This window comes from Colias philodice, chromosome 30, assembly GCF_061535455.1.
Source record: "Colias philodice isolate Cphi_HAF_F1 chromosome 30, ilColPhil1 Martin Lab GWU primary, whole genome shotgun sequence".
NCBI lineage: Eukaryota > Metazoa > Arthropoda > Insecta > Lepidoptera > Pieridae > Colias > Colias philodice.
This window is the reverse complement of record NC_143115.1, coordinates 4,124,296-4,147,214: the sequence shown is the minus strand read 5'-3', so window position 1 is coordinate 4,147,214 and position 22,919 is coordinate 4,124,296. Positions and strand designations below refer to the sequence as shown.

Here is a 22,919-nt window from a genome sequence, read left to right as displayed (position 1 = left end):
GGACCAGTAGGTAGATCCCGAGATTAGCGCGTTCAAACAAACAAACAAACAAACAAACTCTTCAGCTTTATAATATTAGTATAGATTATATTATCTATTTTACCTTTCATATTGCATCAACACTAAGTAGGTATATTCCACTGTTTTTATTTCTTGTTTAAACTACACTATTAATATGAAAAGAAGACATAAACAAATTCGACAAAACATTAATCATACGCCATACATCATCGTTTGTTGTTTTGCAAAATTATTACAAACTACATCAGTACATCGAGTATAACTACGCAAATAAATCAATTTATAATGTACCCGCCCCTCTGTAACATTGAAAAACCTGATTCGCTTTTTAATTCATTCATTATCTAAATATAATAATCTTTCATAAATCAACAGATTAGAAAAAGTAGCTGTCAATAGTAATGAGACTGGCTGGTGAAAAAAAAAAAAAAACAATAAATTATTCTTTTAATGCTGTTCCAAGTTTAAAAATATTACATAATTATAAAACAATAACAATACAGTAATTAGGAGGTGGGTGTCTATGGAAATATTTTGAAAAATAGGTAATCTTTTTTATGCCAATTATTAAAATATTTGTTATCATCATCATGCAATTAATTTTTTGTCATGAAATCGTGCCACAGATTATTAAATTCGGATAAGCATCTAACTGATCCGGGTATCCAAACATGACCCTGAGAATTTCTTCCATGAGTGCAACATAATCAATTTTGCGTACCTATAAATTTTCATAAAAAACCAGTTCCTTCACGTCACTCGCTCGCAGGCTTCTACGTCCGATACGAAATGTTATATATAAGCTGAGATTATGTATATGGAGGTTTCATTACATCGCCTGACCGCTGACCGGTGCAGTCACATCGCGAAAAAATAATACGTGCATTATCTGTGGCACGCGATTTATGTTTTGACAGCGCGGGAAAAGAATGTGACATTATTTTTTTTTCAGAGCATCCGAACGTGTTTACAGTTCTATTAAGTGATTCGCATAAATCTTGTGTTGAGAGTTATTATATTTTTTTATTCACGATTCGGAGGCGTGTTACAAATATTACGGAATCGATATTGCTATTAAATAAATATTAAGCGACGTTAGTTGTGCACTAGAAAAGTCTGTCAGTGGTATTTTGTTTGTGTTATGATCAGTGTGTAAATATGAAGGAGTTAGTTCAAATTTGGAGTCGTGTGACGGGGCGAAGGTATTCTTCAGTGAACACAGGAGAGCGGGAACTGAGAGATTTCGGGAACAACAGATTAAAAAATATAGACTTGGACGCTGTTAATTTTGATGCGAATTTATCAGAGTGTGAGGGTTTAAATAAATTTAACGATGAATTGGACTTTAACGAGCGGAAGGAGGCGATTATTAACAGATTGTTCGAGAGAAGAAAGAAAGGGCATGTTACGAGGCAACCAAAATGTAAGTTTTATTAAAATTCTTTGTATTTTATAGGGCGATGTATTTATGTGAGATTTCCGTTTTGATTTTAGGGTATGCAATTATTTTGCGATACGTGAGATAGACGTTTTTATTAATTATTAATAATTAATAAAGTGAGAATCATGAAAATATATTCTATAAAATTGTTAAGTATATTGAAATATTAAAAAATTCCGTTCGTTTATAGCCAAACTAATTTAACTTAATAGCGCAAGCACGTCATTAAGAATCGATCAAAACTAATGTTTATCAACACTAATAATAATATAAACAATTAAATATTTCCAAATAATAAAACTATTCACCTAACTTCCTATATAAATACGAAATTAAGTAAAAATAATGATTCAAAAAGGGCATATTTGTATATGGAACTAGCGGTCCGCCCCGGCTTCGCCCGTGGTACATGTTTACGCTTTCTCTACATAAGAACCATCCTCGTACTTCAAGGAATATAATAAAAAAAGAATTATCTAAATCGGTTCAGCCGTTCTCGAGTTATGCGCTTACCAACACATTTTGCGATTCATTTTTATATATAAGAATTACAATGACACATCCATGACTAAAGAATTAAAGATGTACATGCAAATGGTAATATGGGTTTTTTCAAAGAATTTAATCTTTTATAGTAATGCGTACATTAAACCGGACTCGCAAATACTACTGAATCGATTACAATGAAATTTAGCACACATATGGAAATTTGGTATGGAGATATTTTGATACCCGAGAAAGGACATAGGCTACCTTTTATTGCGAAATATGTACCACGGGCGAAGCCGGGGCGGACCACTAGTTAAATATAAAAATATAATAAAAATGTCACACCAATATAACGAATATAAAACGTATTTTCGTTCGTTTTAACGACCATATTGAATTTCTGGGTTTTTCTACATAGTTAAATTAATTTCTATACATGTATAAGCTAATTATGGGAACCAATTAACATAGTTTACATTATTTATGCGTTCTCAAAGGATCTTCCGGTATTGTTCTTTTTAGGGTTCCGTACGTAAAGAATACGATCCTATTACCGCAGATAATATACTATACTAGTACTATTATTGAGACTTTGTTGTCCGTCTGTCTGTCTGTATGTCACCAGGCTGTATCTCATTAAAACTTAATCAATACAAATATTATAAAGCTGAAGAGTTTGTTTGTTTGAACGCGCTAATCTCAAGAACTACTGGTCTGATTTGAAAAATTCTTCTTTTCTTTGTTAGATAGCCCATTTATCGAGGAAGGCTATAGGCTATATATCATCACGCTAAGACCAACAGGAGCCACGCGGGTGAAACCGCGAAGCTCAGCTAGTAATAATATATACATGTACCTAATAGTGATAGGCAGTTTTCACAGTTAATGCATTTTCTATTGCCGCTATAACAACAAGTAACAAAACATCATAAGTTTTGTAATATAAACTACTAGCTTTCCGCTCGCGGCTTCGCCCGCTTTGTCTAAAACATAATAAATTATATACTAAAACCTTCCTCTTCAATCACTCTATCTATTAAAAAAACCGCATCAAAATCCGTTGCGTAGTTTTAAAGATTTAAGCATACATAGGGACATAGGGACAGAGAAAGCGACTTTGTTTTATACTATGTAGTGATCATCTTTGTATCTACATTCCACATATAATAAAGATATGTAATGAGAATTTGGCACGGTTCCAAATTTTTTGAGTTTGATGTGTGCTTTCCGAATCGGTGGTAAATGTTAAAAATATGTAATGACGATTCGAAAGTGCTTCTAGAAGAAGTATTATTGAATAAATAAATGTTTGAGTTTGAGTTTGACCATTTTGCAGTTGCCTCTTATCTTATTTCTACGGAACCCTGTTGCAAGTCCGACTCGTACTTAACCGATTTTAAAACTAATCTCGTAAACGAGACAACGTGAATAGGCTTCCTTATTCTAAAGTTTAGTCTGTGGTAAAAAACATGTTATCGTTTTGAAATAAAATAATTAATGGTAATAAATTATATTTTTTTAAATTATGTATGTAATTTTGCGGGAATTGGCGTTTTAGTAAATTGTTTGTGTTTATAACGTTGAACATACCGTACGACTAATTAACTGACTTCAAAAAAGGAGGAGGTTCTATATTTTATTTTTCTATGTATGACGAGGTTTCCGAACGGATTTACGTGATTCTTTTGCACGCCTCATAAGCGAAGCGTTGAGGTGGGTACTACTGTCACTTCGCGCAAAACATCTGATTTTTCAAACTTAAAATGTCTTTATGTAGGTATCATACATTGCACTTGTAAGATAATACATACACACACATATTAAGAAAAAACACTATTTTTAACATTCATGATATTTTTGATGTCATTTTTGTTATTTAAACTAGTTAAAAAACAGTTTAAAAAAGTTCTGTCTTGGACGTCCGTGTGTCTGTATGTGCGGAGGATTTTCTTGTTAACACGATAGCGACCGAAATACTTCACTAATCGAGTCTTTTTTTTTCTCTTACGCTTGAGTATGCTCAGGAATAGAACCCTTTCATTTTTCAGGGTCTGATTCGATGTGGTTTAATTGTTATTAAATAAACAAAAATAATAATTAATAAATATTTATTAAAAAAAATTATGAGGCGTGCACTTTTGGATTTTCCAAATTATTTAAATTTATTGTAATGGTTTTTCGTATTGAACAATTCGTAATAAATTTTAATATCTTTACGTAATTACGATATTAAACATACATCATACATATTTTTTCACATGACTTCATAGCTTATTATTTTTTAAACTAAAACGAAATATAACTAACTAGCTGCGCTCCGCGGTTTTACCTGCGTGGCTCCCCTTCTGTTGGTCTTAGCATGATATTATAGCCTATAAGCTTTCCTCGTAAATGGGCTATCTAACACCGAAATAATTTTTCAAATCGGATTAGTTCCTGAGATTAGCGCGTTCAAACAAACAAACTCTTCAGCTTTATAATATTAGTATAGATAAGTCTGACTAGCTGTCTGTTATTCTGTTTTAGGGTGCTTTTCCACCAATAATTAAATGTATTTATGAATTAATTGAATAAAATGTCTTTTCTTTCTTCTTCTTTCTTTCAATAATGTGCGAGGATGTGTAGCGAGGAATGTGTAAAGAACCAATCATATCGCTTCATTTAGTTTGAAGCGATACTATTGGTTATTTACAAACACATCCTCGCACATTATTGGTGGAAACGCACACTTACTCATATCACTTAGAGATAGGACAAGTCAATAACTGCGTTAATCCAACCGACTTCAAACTTGCACTTGCAACATTTACAAATACAGACAAAAATGCTCATTAAATAAAAACTACTGAGCCTATCCGAATAAAATTTTTATGGGACCAATTCGACACCATCCCGTATCGAACAAAAAAAGAATCACGTAAATCGGTTCAGAAACCACGGAGTAATCGGTGTACATACATAAAAAAAAAAAAAACATACCGGCCGAATTGATAACCTCCTCCTTTTTTTTGAAGTCGGTTAAAATTAGGTATATGTTTTCCGACTCTCAGTTCCTCCCTTTGAAACAAAGTGCAAAATTAACAAAACTACACTAATGCCAATAAAAATAATCTCAATTCATTTTATAAACATAATTAAATAATTCTAAATCGTGATGTCAAACCGTTAAATTTTACGATTCATAATAATTTTATTATATTTAATAATTACCACGAAATAATAATTATATACACACCTAGTATATCACCCGGATTTGTACGGAATTAATGACTAAAATCATGTAAGTAATATTTTTTTTTAATATAAAAATGAATCGCTAAATGTGTTGGTAAGCGCATAACTCGAGAACGGCTGAACCGATTTCGATAATTATTTTTTTATTATATTCCTTGAAGTACGAGGATGGTTCTTATGTAGAGAAAACGTAAACATGTACCACGGGCGAAGCCGGGGCGGCCCGCTCGTAATTAATACAACCGGCAAACGTTAATTTTCCATATCAAGAAATAATAGGTTGATAATTAATATTTTACGACCTTATTCCACAATCTATCTCATTTATGTACCTACACAAAAAGTCATCAAAAACACTCCAGCCGTTTCAGAAAGATTTTATAATTAACTAGCTTTCCGCCTGCGGCTTCGCCCGCGTTTTCAAAAAAAAACCCGCATAGTTCCCGTTCCCGTGGGATTTCCGGGATAAAACCTAGCCTATGTCACTCAGAAATGATGTAGCTTTCCAACAGTGAAAGAATTTTTCAAATCTGCCAAGTAGTTTCGGAGCCTATTCAATTCATACAAACAAACAAACAAACAAAAAATCAAACCTTTCCTCTTTATAATATTTGTATAGATGTATAGACAATGCGACAAATCTAGATATTATTAATAATAATATTATGATATAATAATAATTATAGGTAAGTATATCGACTTAAAAACGTGCAAAAATTGTAAACAATCCTACTAATATTATAAATGCGAAAGTTTGTGAGGATGTGTGTGTGTGTGTTTGTTACTTTTTCACGCAAATACTACTAAACCGATTACAATGAAATTTAGCACATACAGACTTTGGAATTCTTTGCCTAATGCTGTTAGACGAGCTTCCTCGAAAACTTCCTTTAAAACTCTTTTATATAAATATTTCTCTAATTTAGCTTTTCCTTCTAAATAAATATGTATGTATTATATTCCCTCTTCTTTTTCATATAATATGTATTTAGTTTATTCTCTATTATCTTTACTTTTATTGCCGCCCGTGTACCTATAAATCATTAATTCATTATCCTTTACCTTGGGCAGCCTGGTAGAGATCGCTGATAAGCGATAAGGTTGCCTTATGTGCTATGCATGTTTTCCATTTCTTTTAATATTATGTAATGTACCTAATGGTACATAAAATAGTTAAATAAAATAAATAAATAAATATAGAGGGTAACTTGTATTAACACATAGGATAGGTTTTATACGCGGAACTACGCGGGTTTGCCTTTGAAAACGCGGGCGAAGCCGCGGGCGGAAATCTAGTACACGCATAATGTTAAAGCATTTTATAAGAATCGTATTATTATTTACTAGCTGCTCCGCGCGGTTTCACCCCCGTGGCTCCTCTCCTGTTGGTCGTAGCGTGATGGTATATAGCCTATAGCCTTCCTCGATAAATGAGCTATCTTACACCGAAAGAATTTTTCAAATCGGTCCAGTAGTTCCCGAGATTAGCGCGTTCAAACAAACAAACAAACAAACTCTTCAGCTTTATAATATTAGTATAGATTAATATTAAAAATAAGTTACCTTCCTATAGAAATAGTATGTAATATGTACATATTACATAGTTATACTAGGTAGGTACATAAATATTATACAACTGGCTTTCCACCCGGCTTCGCGTAGATAAAGGAAAACTCGTACCTACCTAAGAATAGTTTTTCAGGTAAAAAACGCTATCCTATGTCCTTTCTTAGGTCTCAACCTATCTTCCTAACAAATTTTATCCAAATCGGTTCAGTGGTTAAGAGACAACAGACAGAGTTACTTTTGCATTTATTAATGGTAGTCATTACTACCTGGTTGAATCTGCTATTTGATTGAATGATTAGCTAATTCATTTACGACATTTAATTGAATGACTAGACCGAACGTTAATTTAACAAGCTAGCAAGATTCCAATGACATAATATTAAGATGACGGTGCAGTATCCATAATATTATTTAAACATCTAAAATGTGTAAATATTTATTATTATCGAACAAAACCGCGTGCACTAACTAGTATTATTTAGTTTTTTTGCAACGGTTCGTAATTTCGACCTTAACCGGTTAAAAGTTCTGGAAGCTTGCATAACAAAGTGGCCGTGGTGTTAATATTGCACAAATATTAAAATGGAGTTTTATATACGTAGTTTAGTGAATTCATTATATATTAATACTAGCTGTGCCCCGCGGTTTCAACCGCACTGCTCCGCTCCTGTTGGTCTTAGCGTGATGATACATATATAGCCTACTAGCGGTCCGCCCCGGCTTCGCCCGTGGTACATATTTCGCAATAAAAGGTACCCTATGTTCTTTCTCAGGGTCTTAAGATTGTCTGTGCCAAATTTCATCAAAATCGGTCCAGTAGTTTATGCGTGAAAGCCATACATACATACATAATTACAAACCTTTCCTCTTTATAATATTAGTATAGATAGCCTTCCTCGATAAATGGGCTATCTAACACCGAAAGAATTTTTCAAATGGGACCAGTAGAGAATGTCAAAATTGGTGCAGTAGTTTTGATTAAGTATTAACACACAATAAAAAATTGATTGTTAAGTGTTATATTTTGATCCGCTGTAAATACGTTTAACCTAATCTAAATCTATCTTATCAAAAATAGTTCAGTGCATTTGGTGTACAAACGACGTAACAAACAGACAAAGTTAAAAGTTATAATTATATTACAAATCAATACCTAAGAACATAATTTTTAGATCTTTATAGTATACTAGCGGTCCGCCCCGGCTTCGCCCGTGGTACATATTTACGTTTTCTCTACATAAAAACCATCCTCGTACTTCAAGGAATATAATAAAAAAAGAATTATCGAAATCGGTTCAGCCGTTCTCGAGTTATGCGCTTACCAACACATTTTGCGATTCATTTTTATATATAAGAAGAAGAAGATATAGCCTTCCTCGATAAATGGGCTATCTAACACCGAAAGAATTTTTCAAATGGGACCAGTAGAGAATGTCAAAATTGGTGCAGTAGTTTTGATTAAGTATTAACACACAATAAAAAATTGATTGTTAAGTGTTATATTTTGATCCGCTGTAAATACGTTTAACCTAATCTAAATCTATCTTATCAAAAATAGTTCAGTGCATTTGGTGTACAAACGACGTAACAAACAGACAAAGTTAAAAGTTATAATTATATTACAAATCAATACCTAAGAACATAATTTTTAGATCTTTATAGTATATAATTATTAAAAATTATAAAAAAAATTATCATTCATTGAATCATTGAGATGTTTTCAAAAACTTAACATGTAATATTTATTTCGATTATAAAAGATATAATTTCAATCAAATACCTACCTACATTTTTTTTTTAATTTTACATCCGCCGGCACAAAACCCACTATATTCGCTTAGTCGAGATTACAGTCGTTCGATTGCGATTTGGAGGTCAACTCGGAACCGGTTAAGAACGTGTCTGGCCAATTTCCGCGATACGATATATTTAAATTAGTTTTATTAATAAACTAGCGGTCCGCCCCGGCTTCGCCCGTGGTACATGTTTACGTTTTCTCTACATAAGAACCATCCTCGTACTTCAAGGAATATAATAAAAAAAGAATTATCGAAATCGGTTCAGCCGTTCTCGAGTTATGCGCTTACCAACACATTTTGCGATTCATTTTTATATATAAGAAGATATATAAAAATTCCACTCGTTAGGCACATGACGATGATGGTAGTGGGTTCGATGTCGCTAATCAAAAAATGTATTTTTTGAAAAAATAATATTAAAATAATTCGTTTTCTTTTTGTACCACTGAATTTTTTTGTTTTAATTGGAGAGATAATAACAAAAAATGTTTTATTGAGTTTATTTAAAATAGCTTCGCCAAAGTGAAAGCGAAACCAACGAAACAAAAATCATTAAAATCTGTTCAGCCGTTCTTCAGTTATATAATACTAGCTTTCCGCCCGCGGCTTCGCCCGCGCAGTCAAAGAAAAACCCGCATAGTTCCCGTTCCCGTGGGATTTCCGGGATTGCGTCATTTTCCGGGGATAAAAAGTAGCCTATGTCCGTTCTTGAGTATCAAAATATCTCCATACAAAATTTCATGAAAATTGGTTCAGTAGTTTAGGCGTGATTGAGTAACAGACAGACAGACAGAGTTACTTTCGCATTTATAATATTAAATATGGATAGTGAATTTCATCAATGTTTGGTTAATGTTTCTGACTATAATATCTTTGTGTGATTTCCAATAAATCTTTACCAATATTATAAAGCTGAAGAGTTTGTGTTTGAGCGGGCTAATCTCAGGAACTACTGGTCCGATTTGAAAAATTCTTTCAGTGTTAGATAGCCCATTTATCGAGGAAGGCTAGGCTATATAGGTATCATCACGTTAAGACCAACAGGAGCCGAGCAATGCGGGTGAAACCGCGGAGAACAGCTAGTATAAAATATACCTATACTTAATAGATTGTTGTTGTTAAGTGTCCTGGCAGTATGTTTGCCGGGTCAACTATCATAAGATTAATTAACAAATTAAAAGACAGTATAAAACTGTTATTTCACCTATTGGCCTGAATTTATTGAAAAAAAAAATATCAAACTCACTAGAAAGTTCTATTCCGTCACAACATGTTAAGGTATGGGTATTTCAAATAAAGTAATTAATTATATATTTTTTGCACTGAACAAAAAACAAGAGAAACATAATATATATTTATAGCCGGTTTTACAACCTATCCTATCCTATCCTACTAATATTATAAATGCGAAAGTTTGTGACGATGGATGTATGTGTGTGTTTGTTACTCTTTCACGCAAATACTACTGAGCCGATTACAATGAAATTTAGCACACATATAGGTAACTTGGATTAACACATAGGATAAGTTTTATCCCGGAAATCCCGCGGGAACGGGAACTATGCGGGTTTTTCTTTGAAAACGCGGGTGAAGCCGCGGGCGGAAATCTAGTCAAATTATAATCCTAATTTATTACAAAAATCGCAGATGATTTAGTACTATATTACTATTTACTACATTGTAACATCGATCTGTTATTATGTAATCTAATAAGCATTTATTGAGTACGGTCATGGTTAAGTACTAATTAACAAGTACATACTAGACTTAAGTACTTATATAAAAAAATCAAGTCTGTCTGTGATTTCAAAGTAACAACATTATTAATTTACAATCATTTACGATATAAAAGCAAATATGATCAATTTTTTCCGTCTTTCAGTTTCATGTTTGTCACGGCTTAACTATGCAACGGCTAAACAAATTGTAATAAGTAGAACTCAGCATTCATGTCATGATGTTCAATTATTTTTTACGTAGGTATGTATAGTTTTTATTTATTTCTTGTTTTATTTATAACTAGCTTTCAACCCGCGGCTTCGCCCGCTTTGTCTAAAACCTATTAAATGATATACAAAAACCTTCCTCTTGAATCATTCTATCTACTAAAAAACCGCATCAAAATCCGTTGTTTAGTTTTAAAGATTAAAGCATACAAAGGGACATAGGGACAGAGAAAGCGACTTTGTTTTATACTATGTAGTGAAGTGTTATCTTAACGGTTATATTGGCCTTCAATTTCAATACAAGTTCATTCATCTCGATCATATTGACTCATAGATAAATAATTTCACACATTACTTAAGAATATTTATTTTTTAATTATCAGAATCTATATAGTTTACGTAATAACCTTTATGCCTTCCTTTTATTAAACAAATAGAAATCGAATGAAAATGTTACAATTAAAATAAACAGAAGCTAACATATACTGTACATAAACTAACTGAAATAATAATTAAACAAAAACAATTAGTACAATGAAATTTTCAAACTTAGCACTAAGAAATATAGATAGTAAAAAAACACATGCAAACTCATGAAATTATTTTTATTAAGTTTGAATTAAATATGTTTAAAGTGGATTATAATCGAGTGTACAGAAGTCGGTTACATACAAACCTACAGGCATCGTATTATGACTTCTTATTCCCAGTCAGTTTATGCCGTGAATTGAGCTGACTGGCAAATTCATATAATCCATACTAATATTATAAATGCGAAAGTAACTCTGTCTGTCTGTCTGTTACTCAATCACGCCTAAACTACAGAACCAATTTGCATGAAATTTGGTATAGAGATATTTTGATACCCGAGAAAGGACATAGGCTACCTTTTATTGCGAAATATGTACCACGGGCGAAGCCGGGGCGGACCACTAGTACGAAATAAACCATGACTGGCACAATTCACGGCGTAATCTGTCTGGAAATAAGAGGTCATAATACGGCCCCTTAAGCTAATAAAAGCTGTTAAAACACATAGTTACCAAAGTAAAACTAAATCAGATACTAAAACTTTCCGCTTACGCACTATATTCTTCCTGCATGCCATATAATCAGAAGCAACGTCACAATATACGAGTATACAGTTTGTACTTTATTATACAATTATACAACGCTTGTTTACGTGTACGTCACGATAAAATTATAATGAATAGATTGCGCGTTTCCATTGACGGACGCGCCACGTGCATTGAGATTTGACGTGACGTGAATGCACTATTAGAAAGAGGATAAATGACTGTTTTATTACGCTTAATAACGGTTTTAAAACGCGATTTTTAACGATATTTTGACCTATGGTTTTGAATGTGTGTAAAATACGAATCTAGAGAAAAATTTCCATCCCTTATCTCAGTCCTTCCTATTTTTATGTACACGTAAAATTAACGTTCAACAAAAACATTATTCACATAAATCTGCTTAGCGGTATAAAGGTAAAAACATTACAAACAGACAAGGATTCACGTTCGCAAAACATGATAATAATAATTAAATATGGATATAAAATAGACACAATAATATTTAATGTAAATTACTCACAAGAAATTATATTACTGTTAAAACCTACAGTTCCTGCATAAAGCCACAGATAAAGCTATATAATTATACCTACTCGTAACTGTATAATAAAACTTGTAATTAATCAATAATACATTATTTCTTAACATAAATCTGCACAAAGTCCAATTCAATAAATATCAAAACAAATAATTTTATAACGTGTTATTTAAATCATTAAGTCCAAATTCCATCATGACAGATAATTTTTTGTTAAAACAAGAAAAAAAAGCTTAGATTTATTGGCTGTATCATTTTGTGTGAAATATGAAGTAATATTCCTAGCCATATCAAAATGATAATATGTATGTAAATAAAAATAAAATATGTCTATCCTCTACCTACGCTTTCGAAGCATCTAATAAACAATAGCATATTTAAATTGGCAATTTAATAGAAAATTTTCAACGACTTGAATAATAGTCATCATGAATTTATAGCGATTATTAATATTACTTTGCATTAGTGCAAGAAATAAAAAGAGGATCGGTAAATAGTAAATTTAAAATTAGGTACATTGGGGGCTGATTTCTCAATCCTTGGTTAAAACTTATTCGTCGAATAATTTATAAAACTACCATTTTAAAAACGTATTCTAATTGCCCGTATTTGACAGTTTACGTGACATTTTAATATTATCGTGTAATACTTTATTGGACGGATAAGTTTTATCCAAGCATTGAAAAATCGGCCCTTAAATACTTTTAAATCCTTTAAGTTGATGACTATTACATATTTTGTCACATAGCGTTTCGTCTTGTTGAACCAGGATAGCCTATGTTATAAGGTAATGATGTAGCTTTCTAGTACTCGAAACGTTTTCAGAATCGATAGAATAGTTTTAAAGTACAATCGTAAGAAACAAACAAAGAAATAAATTCCTCTGTGTAATCTATATCTATACTTCTATACTAATATTATAAAGAGGAAAGGTTTGTAATTATGTATGTATGTATGGTGTTCACGATTAAACTACTGGACCGATTTCAAAAATTCTTTCACCATTAGAAAGCTGCATCTTCACTGAGAAACATAGGCTATATTGCATTTTCAAAAAAATTAGAGATACTTACCAAAAATGCAATAATGTAACCCAAGGTGTTAAAAATTCCTTAATAAAAATTCTGTCATCGCGTGCGCTGCGGAATCTATTCGGATTCGGAAAAAAAAACGTAAACATGTAGGTACCACGGGCGATGCCGGGGTGGACCGCTAGTATAAGTAATAAACACATATTCGAATCGCGCTTGGCCAATTTATTTTAATAAAGTTTGGAATGTATGTAAAAAGCAGATTTAAAACAAATAATCCGTCTCCTTTTATAATATTTAAATAAAAAATTAGCATATCCCATTACCTAATATATTACTTTTATTTGCATTATGATATTCAGTCTATAGTTTTATATTTGTTTGATTTACATAATAAAAGCTATCAATTATTTAAACTGATTCGTTGACCTGTCGTTGTCTGTAAAATGAAGCATTTTTTTTGTACTTAAATCTTTAGTAAGACTATTTTTAAATTTCAATTGTGTTTAAAACGAAACGTTATTTGTTATTTTATATCCATGTAAAATTATACCTACCGTAAACGCGTATTAAATAATTTCATTATTATTCTTCGTTTCAACTTAACTGATAAAGTTAATAATCACTTTAAAACTATTTTTAAACATTCTACAAATTCAACACCATTAACAAAACACGTGTCAAATCCGCTTTTCGAGATATTTCTATAAAAAACTAATTAAAATTCATACTAAATTATATAGAAAAATTAATATTTGCAGATAATGGAAACGCACACATAGCGACCTCAAGTGCCTCAAGTTATGTCAACAAATATAAGGATTGTCAATCACTTGTAAATAGTAGTTTTTTGCAATTACTGAGTTTAACCACAGACTAATAATAATATCCTACTACGTATACAAGTTTAACTATAAAACTAGCATTCCGCCCGCAGCTTCGCACGCGTTTTCAAAGAAAAACCCACATAATTTTCGTTCCCGTGGGATTTCCAGGATTAAACTTATCCTATGTGTTAATCCAAGTTACCCTCTATATGTGTGCTAAATTTCATTGTAATCGATTCTGTAGTATTTGCGTGAAAGAGTAACAAACATACATACACATGCATGATTGCATCCATCCTCACAAACTTTCGCATTTATAATATTAGTAGGATAGGATATTTAATCATTCTAGAAAACACACATAATAAATAGGTAACTATATCATAATTTTTTTTTAAATTATCATCCTGCGCAAATTATTAAAAAATATTTCCCGCCACGAAACAATGGCAGAGGTGACGTTTAAAATAATTATTTAGTAACGTTATAAAAAATAATGTTCAGTTTATTATGTGTAAACAAAAAATCTGTTATATGCATGGATGTTTCTAGATTTTAGAGATACAGCTAAACTAGGTTGAATCGTTGGTTGCAGAAATCTTATATATAAAATTCTCGTGTCACAATGTTAGTCTGCATACTCCTCCGAAACGTGTGGACCGATTCTCATGAAATTTTCTGTGCATATCGGGTAAGTCTGAGAATCGGCCAACATCTATTTTTCATATGTACCACGGGCGAAGCTGGGGCGGACCGCTAGTTACAGTATCATTTTCTACCGACCTCAAAAAAGGAGGAGGTTCGTATTCGATCGTATACATATTTATTTGGTTACCTCAGAACTTTCGACTGGGTGAATCGATTTTAGTGATTCTATTTTATTTGAAAACTGGTGTCAGGTGCTGGTGAGGACGCCAACCCATTTAAATTTATTTCTGACAATGTGCAGGCTGTTTGATTTTTTATTAAACCTAAATTTATATGAAAATATCAGTTAGCTCAGTATCTTATACCATAACTAACTTATACCATAACTTATACGTAACTTATACCATAGAAAATGTAATACATATTATATTGTTTATTAAGATATAATAGGAAATTATCTACCCACATTTTCTTCATCATTTCTAAAGTGATATACAAACACACAAATTAATTAGCATAATATTTATATTTATAACACTTTCGTATTATTAAATAAAAAATCCTTGTTCAAACCTTGTATTTGATTTATAATTACATGTTTATTTGTGTTATTAAATGTGATAGTTTAACATTGAAATTATTATAAAACAAATCGCAAAATACCTAATTTAAACATATTGTAAAATTTAAAGTATTTGAAGTGAAACTTCTTTATCGGGGTTGGAAAAAAATTTAGTGTAACATTTTTTCGTTACGCGTGACATTTTTCCGTTACGTTACGCGCCATCTTTTTCTTATCCCTACCACGCGTGATTCGACGTATTTCTGTAAAGTTGCATATACAGTAAATTATTTTTTTTAAATAAGGTCATAGAGAAGTTTCACTTCTTACGTGTACGTACACTAGTACACGCACACATTTTTTTTATAAGATTTCATTGATCATGTCATCAACAAAACTGATTCGCCAATCTTGATAGGACTTTGATAGCGTTAGACTAATATACCTACCTATTTAATAAACTAGATTCTCGTCCGCGGCTTTGCCCACTTTGTATAAAACTACTACTTACTAAAAACGTCCCCTTGAACCATCTATCTATTAAAAAACGCATCAAAATCTTTTGCGTAGTTTTTAAGTATTCATAGGGACAGACATACAGGAATCGACTTTGTTTTATATCTACTATGTAGTTACTAGCTGGACAGTGGACACGACATCGCGCGCGTAGACACTAGACAGCCTATGTGCTAATCCAGGCTATAATCTATCTCTGTACCAAATTCCATACAGATCCGATCAGCTGTTTTTGCGTAAAAGAGTAACAGTCATCTTCACACACATTTTGACTGGCCGGTTGGCTTGGTTGGTAGTGGCCCTGCCTTCCAAGCCAGAGGTCGTGGGTTCGATCCCCACCCGGGGCAAATATTTGTGTGATGAACATAGATGTTTGCTCTGTGTCTGGGTGTTAATTATCTATATAAGTGTTTATTTAAAATTATATATGTATGTTTATCAGCCATCTGGTTTCCATAACACAAGCGAAAGCTTAGTATGGGATCAGATCGTGCCGTGTGTGAAAATTGTCTCGAAATATATTTGTCCCGAAATGTTTGCGAAACAAGATATTAAATTATGCAATACAATCTTAGCGATAAAAATGACTTGCAAAAATATAAAATGAAATGAACCTATTTGAATTGGTAATTGACAGCTACAGCCTATCGGTAAATCGATGACTGTATAAAGCCGGCTACTCACGTACCTGCAGCACGGGCAATATTGGAATAGGCATGACGAAAGATTTTCAAAACCTCTTCCATAATGTGTGTATACGTTTATTAAACAAGAAAAACCCTATATTTCGCTAATATACTTAAATTTAACAAAGATAAAAGCCATTTTTCAAAAAATATTTATTAACTGTGCTAAAACAGCTCACAGGTGTCATGGCGTAGGCGTGACGTCACTCTTACGTAAATACGTAATTATCTGTATGCATAGCGAAGTAAAATTAAACAAATATTTAATTATAAAGTGTTATAGAATCTAATTTCAAAGTTTATAAGTGGTGTGCAGTATTGCAATGTGAATCTACATAAAAATAATACCCAAAAAAAGTGTTAGTAATTGTTTAAAGTGAGAAAATAATATGAAATGATTGTATAAATTTGACGCAGAGAAACCCGAACCACATATTCGTGAATTCGCAATTATATTTCTGTTCTGAGTCGATAAAGCATACGTGAAAAAATAGAAAATAAATAAAAATGCGTATTCTCAGCATATTCATAACAACAAAATACACCTGCCGCGAAGTTGTTGTGAGTTGTTTACGTAGACGTGACGTCACGCGTGTTTTAGTCAAAATGGCCAACTGCAGAATTTCAATGTTTTATTTTATTGATAATCTCATTAATCTTAATGTTTTTAAGATTTCTAAGTCACTATATTTAATTTATTTATCATACATTTTCCCTTAAAAACACTAATACGATCATTTATGGATACTGTCGTCATGCCTATTGCACCCTTAATAATAATTACAAAAATGGAGCCACATTTTTGTAATGTGTGCAAGCAGGGGCAATTTAGGGAACAGCTGAAATTGCTCCAACCGCCGTGCAACCGAGATTGTTCCAATATTGCCCCTGCGGCAGGTACACGTGAGTAGCCGGCTTTTCAAATATACCTTTTATTTAATAATCAAAGCAAATAATATAAATGCTAAATCATTGAATTTATATGAATCTAAATATAAGGGAAAACTGACATGACTCACTGAGTGGTTATTTAAATTTTATACAGTAGCGGAAACAAACAATATTAAAATTGTTAAATCCTTGAGTCTTATTAAAAAGCTGTTTTCAATACGACATTTTTTTAATATTAGGTAGGTACTAGCTTTCCCAGCAGGCTTTGTTCTGCCCTATTTGCCTTGTGCCTACAAAAGCTTGAAAAAATGGTCGAATGTTCGAGATGTTCTCGAGATTTATACGCTTAGCAACACATTTGGTGATTCATTTTTATTATTAGGTAGGTATATATAGAAGCCGTATATGATAGACTAGCTTTTCGCCAGCGGCTTCGCCCGCGTAGTAAAAGAAAAACCCGCATAGTTCACGTTCCCGTGGGATTTCCCGGATAAAACCTATCCCATGTCCTTTCACAGATCTCAAGCTATCTACCAAGTAAATCCATGCAGTACTTTTTGAGTTTAGCCCGGTCATACATAGATAAACAGACAAAATTCTAAACTATATGTTTGGTTTCCATGTCGATTGTAGTCTATATATTAACGCCCCGCCCCAAGAAATATTTAAAAAAATATTCAATGTATAGTTTTGACTTTCCTACGACTTTATTATGTGTACATACTGAACTATAACATATCTAAAATCTATTTTTAACTCTAAAAACACCTCTTAGCTTACTAATAAATCTATACTCGAGTTAAATAAATTTAATTTTCTGCCATTCCATCGTCGGCTAATCTAGTGACGCATCTGATTTATTTCCTGAACTATAAAAGTCTGCAGTATCAGATTACATTTTATAAATGTTCGTAAAATCCTTAAAACCCAAAATATGTAAATTATGCACGTGTGTGTGCTCTTTGTCTTTATGTAAATTTATACAAACTTATTGTTTTTGGTCACGTTTCCTAAATCGATGAATAAATGGTATTGTAGGCCACATCTATATACTATACTAATATTATAAAGCTGATGCGTTTGTTTGTTTGAACGCGCTTATCTCAAGAACTACTGGTCCGATTTGAAAAATTGTTTCGGTGTTAGATAGCCCATTCATCGAGGAAGGTTATAGGCTATATATTATCACGCTAAGATCAACAGGAGCGGAGCCATGTGGGTAAAACGGCTATAGCCTTCCTCGATGAATGGGCTATCTAACATCGAAATAATTTTTCAAATCGGACCAGTAGTTCCTGAGATTAACGCGTTCAAACAAACTTTTCAGCTTTATAATATTAGTATAGATAATAAATTAAATTGATAAAATATTCCAAAAAACGTGATCATCTAACGATGTAACTATATCGTCATATTAACCGTTAATATACCACATTATTTCCATACAAATATCATTAATCATTCAGAATTTAATAAAATAAAACAAAGTGGATCCGTCAATTAATTTGGATTTAATTTCCCAGACGTAATAAAGTAATAAATCGCTTTTTTGGGTATATTGGTTTTAATTTTTAAAAATACGCTCGATAAGTTTTTAGTTTGTTACAAAGCGGGGAAAAAAATTGTAGAAAAGCGATCAGTGATATTTCAATAGTATTTCAAATTTCAATGTACTTATCTCGTATTCTCGTCATACATGTAAAAATATTTTTATCTTATTATTATACTAGCTGTATCCCGCGGTTTCACCCGCATTTCTCCGCTCCTGTTGTCGGAGCGTGTCGGAGGTGCCGGATCGTGATGATATAAACGCCTTCCTCGATAAATGGGCTATCTAACACCGAAAGTATTTTTCAAATCGGACCAGTAGTTCCGAGATTAGCGCGTTCAAACAAACAAACTTTTCAGCTTTATAATATTAGTCATGATTAAATTACAACTTGAGAATAATATATTCTATAGATATATCTGTAGAATAATGTGGACGTTTTCATTTTAATTGAACAATAGGTATTCACTTTAAAATTGATAAAAAAATTATATTCCCATACAATTCCAATGATTATTTTTCCGACCCAAATATCGACCAATAGAATTGCACCATTCGACGTCACGTGGTACAACCTACATGGTATTATACTGATAATTTTTTGAAAATTTTCTCTGGTCCTTGACGTCAAACTGACAGGTTCAATTCAATTGTGAAATTAGTGGCCGACATTTGGGACGGAAAAATAATCTCCCGAATACCACACGAGCTTCAAAATTATCTGGCATTTCCCTCAAGGTTCCCTGCAAACAAATAAAGTCGTCAAGTTTTTCAGGAAAAATCATGAAAGTATTTCAGGAAAAAAAGTTTTTCAGGAACGGCTGAACCGATTTCGATAATTATTTTTTTATTATATTCCTTGAAGTACGAGGATGGTTTTTATGTAGTGAAAACGTAAATACTAAATATGTACCACGGGCGAAGCCGGGGCGGACCGCTAGTGTTAGATATTAATTATTATTCTTAGACATTAACCACTGCGCCAAGGAAGCGGTTTGAACCAGTTAAAACCGCTTTGAAATTCGGCCAGTCATATCTAACTACGTATGTATATATAAAATCGACGTATCTGTCTGTAATTTGAAAATAACAGTTCTCTGAAGCGAGTTGTTATTAATACAACAGATAATATACGTACTGTATTATTGGTATGTACTGTACTAAATTACTGTACTAAAAGAGCAGTGGTGGCTCAGCGGTGAGACCTCGGACTTCGAATCGATAAGTCCGGGGTTCGAGACCAGGCGAGCGCGCAGGAAATAAATTGATTTTTCAATTTATCTGCGCATGTTGTAACATCACCACTGCTCGAACGGTGAAGGAAAACATCGTGAGGAAACCGACATGTCGAAGAATCAAAAGTTCGACGACATGTGTCATCCGCCAACCCGCACTTGGCCAGCGTGGTGGATTATGGCCTGTACCCTCATAGGAGGCCCGTGTCCCAGCAGTGGGAACGTATATGGGCTGATGATGAGGTACTAAATACGATGTAATGCCAGAACATAAATTTGTCTGTTCGTTCTTGTTTGTCCCGATCCTAATGTTAGGTATCTGTCTTAAGCGTAATGTTCTATAAAAATTTAAATTAGGTACATATTATTATATCCTACCTTTCCGCCCGCGGCTTCGCCCGCTTTTTTAAAGAAAAACCAGCATAGTTCAAGTTCCTACATCGTTTCCGGATAAAAAATATCTTCAAGTTATCTATGTGTGCCAACTGCCAAAATTTCATTAAAATCAGTTCAGCAGTTGCATGACGGAGTAACAAATAAACGAACATACAAACTTTTGCATTTATAATATTAGTAGGATACTCATAATATGCGGCTGTAGAGTGCGGAAAACCCTGAAGCCTGTACAAGCAAAGCCAAGCACAAAGCTAGTTCGCAATCAAACTTCCTACGTCATATAGACAAAAAATATGTTATCGTTATATCATTTATCTAATTTTGACAGGTAAAAAACTATATTCGTGTATACGCAAGCGTACATCACTTTTTGTTGGTTAATTTTTTGCTGAGCAAAGCGATGGGAGATTATTAGATATTAATATTTTTGCGATTATAGATATAAGTAACTTAAAATGATATTTAAAATCACAATAATGGCGCTTTTCCACCAGAGATGTGCAAGCGTAGGGCGGAATGTGTCATATCAAACTCAAACATTTATTTATTCAATTAGACTTCTTCTAGAAGCACTTTTGAAACGTCATTACATATTTTTAACATTTACCACCGATTCGGAAAGCAGTATCTACGGAGAAGAATCGGCAAGAAACTCCATAGTTGCTCTTTTTAATCATGTCAGTTTTACAATTTAATTTTACAAATTACATATGTAACATCATAATTTATAGTGGTATGCCAAAGAACTGTCCTGTGGTTTTTACGCGACAACCCTCCATGGGTTTTTATCGTCCATATATTCCTTAATACTGTAATAGGCTCAATGAACTAGTACATTTTTTATATAAGTTTTAAATATCTCTTCATTTAGCGTTTGAAGCGATACTATTGGTTCTTTACAAACACATCCCTACGCATCCTCGCACATCTCTAGTGGAAAAACACCCTTAGACCCAACTGCAGAGACAAAAGAACAAATTGTTTGGTTCGCGTATATGTTCCTTCACTGACTGGAGTAGTATCAATCTATGAAGTACTTATATCCCTATACCAACCAATCTTAATATATATATAAATCTCGTGTCACAATATTTGTCCTCAATGGACTCCTAAACCACTTAACCACAACACAAAATTTCGGGTCATTTGTAACAGGATGGCGGTTCTACAGGGGTCTTAGTACGCAATGACAAAAAGAAAAATGATGGTCAGAACGCTGATACCGGATACCTTAAGATACTGTAATATTTGATATTAGAGAATCTTAACATAAAATATTATAGTATCTTCACCGTGTGTGATGCGCTTAAATGTCCTACTAAATATTATGACATTTTACAGTCCGCATTAGGACAAAAAAATATACGTTTTATGTTATGCAGATAAGAACCTATTATCACTTATAGAATTTATCACCTAGATATAAACTACGGAACTCTAAAATGAGCCAAGTTGCGAAAAGGCCCTTACAAGTTACAGTAAAACCCGGAAATTCGAAAGGAATTGATAAAATAAGAATTCGCGGTCAAATCAAAGCATGGCATTGCGAAAGGTTATTGACCTTAACGGGTTTGGTCGTAGGGTTGTCAGTTAATAAAATTGAATGTTTTATTTAAAATTGTGAATTTAGTGTGAGATTTTTATTGATATTAAATACATGTTTTACTACACTTGAATGATAATTGAATTACTGAGGTCTGAACATTTGTTTGTAATGGGAACAGCTTAAAACTTCGGTATATTGGTTTTGAAAATACTTTCTTCAATGGAAAGTTACATTATTGCTCTGTTACATAGCATTTTTATAGTAAGTGCTCAATAAAAAAAAAGATTACTAAATATGTATTTCGCTTTTTTGCCGCTTGGTTGCCTGGCAGAGATCACTGCTTAGTGATAAGGCCGCCAATTGTAATACGTCTTTCTAGTACCATATATCTTATTTTTATTGTTTTTGTTATTTAATGGTTGTACATATTACAATAAAGTGTAATTATAAGTTTGTTAACGGACTATGATATTATTGTACATATTATTGTCTCCATCAGGAATCGAACAAGCACTCGATTTCAACATTTCTCTAAACACTACCCTCAGGCTATTTTAATTAATAGTTAATACTTATAATTATCTATTAGGCAACCCTAACCCATAAATAACTACAGTTCACTTTTGAAAGGGTCACCTATTGTATTTGCAAAGGTATTAAATTAACCGACTTTCAAAAAGTGAGGCTAGTGGGCTAGTTATAACAATAGATTTAGAGTAGTAAACTAAAGAGGATAAATTTATAAAGAACAGAAATAATTCGATCACTAGACCGGGATTCGAATCCCGTGACGAAAATTTTCTATTCTTTTAAAATTTATATTTATAATGCACTAGCTTTCCGCCCGCGTTTTCAAAGAAAAACCCGCAAAGTTTCCATTCCCTTGGGATTTCCGGGATTAAACCGTCCTATGTGT

The 22,919-nt window shown here is 32.7% G+C and overlaps 1 protein-coding gene across 3 annotated transcripts in view; it reads left to right on the top strand.

The window, feature by feature from the left end:
• LOC149475490 (scavenger receptor class B member 1-like) overlaps positions 1–22,919 on the top strand; it is an 89,484-nt gene that overhangs the window by 24,496 nt on the left and 42,069 nt on the right. The window contains exon 1 of one of the 3 annotated variants that reach the window (XM_089713377.1): positions 873–1,444. The exons of the other annotated variants lie outside the window; for them this stretch is intronic. Coding sequence (XP_089569503.1) covers positions 1,180–1,444 — 265 coding nt within the window. The 5' untranslated portion in view covers positions 873–1,179. Of the gene's footprint in view, positions 1–872; positions 1,445–22,919 lie in introns of those variants that run through there. 3 annotated transcript variants of the gene reach the window in all.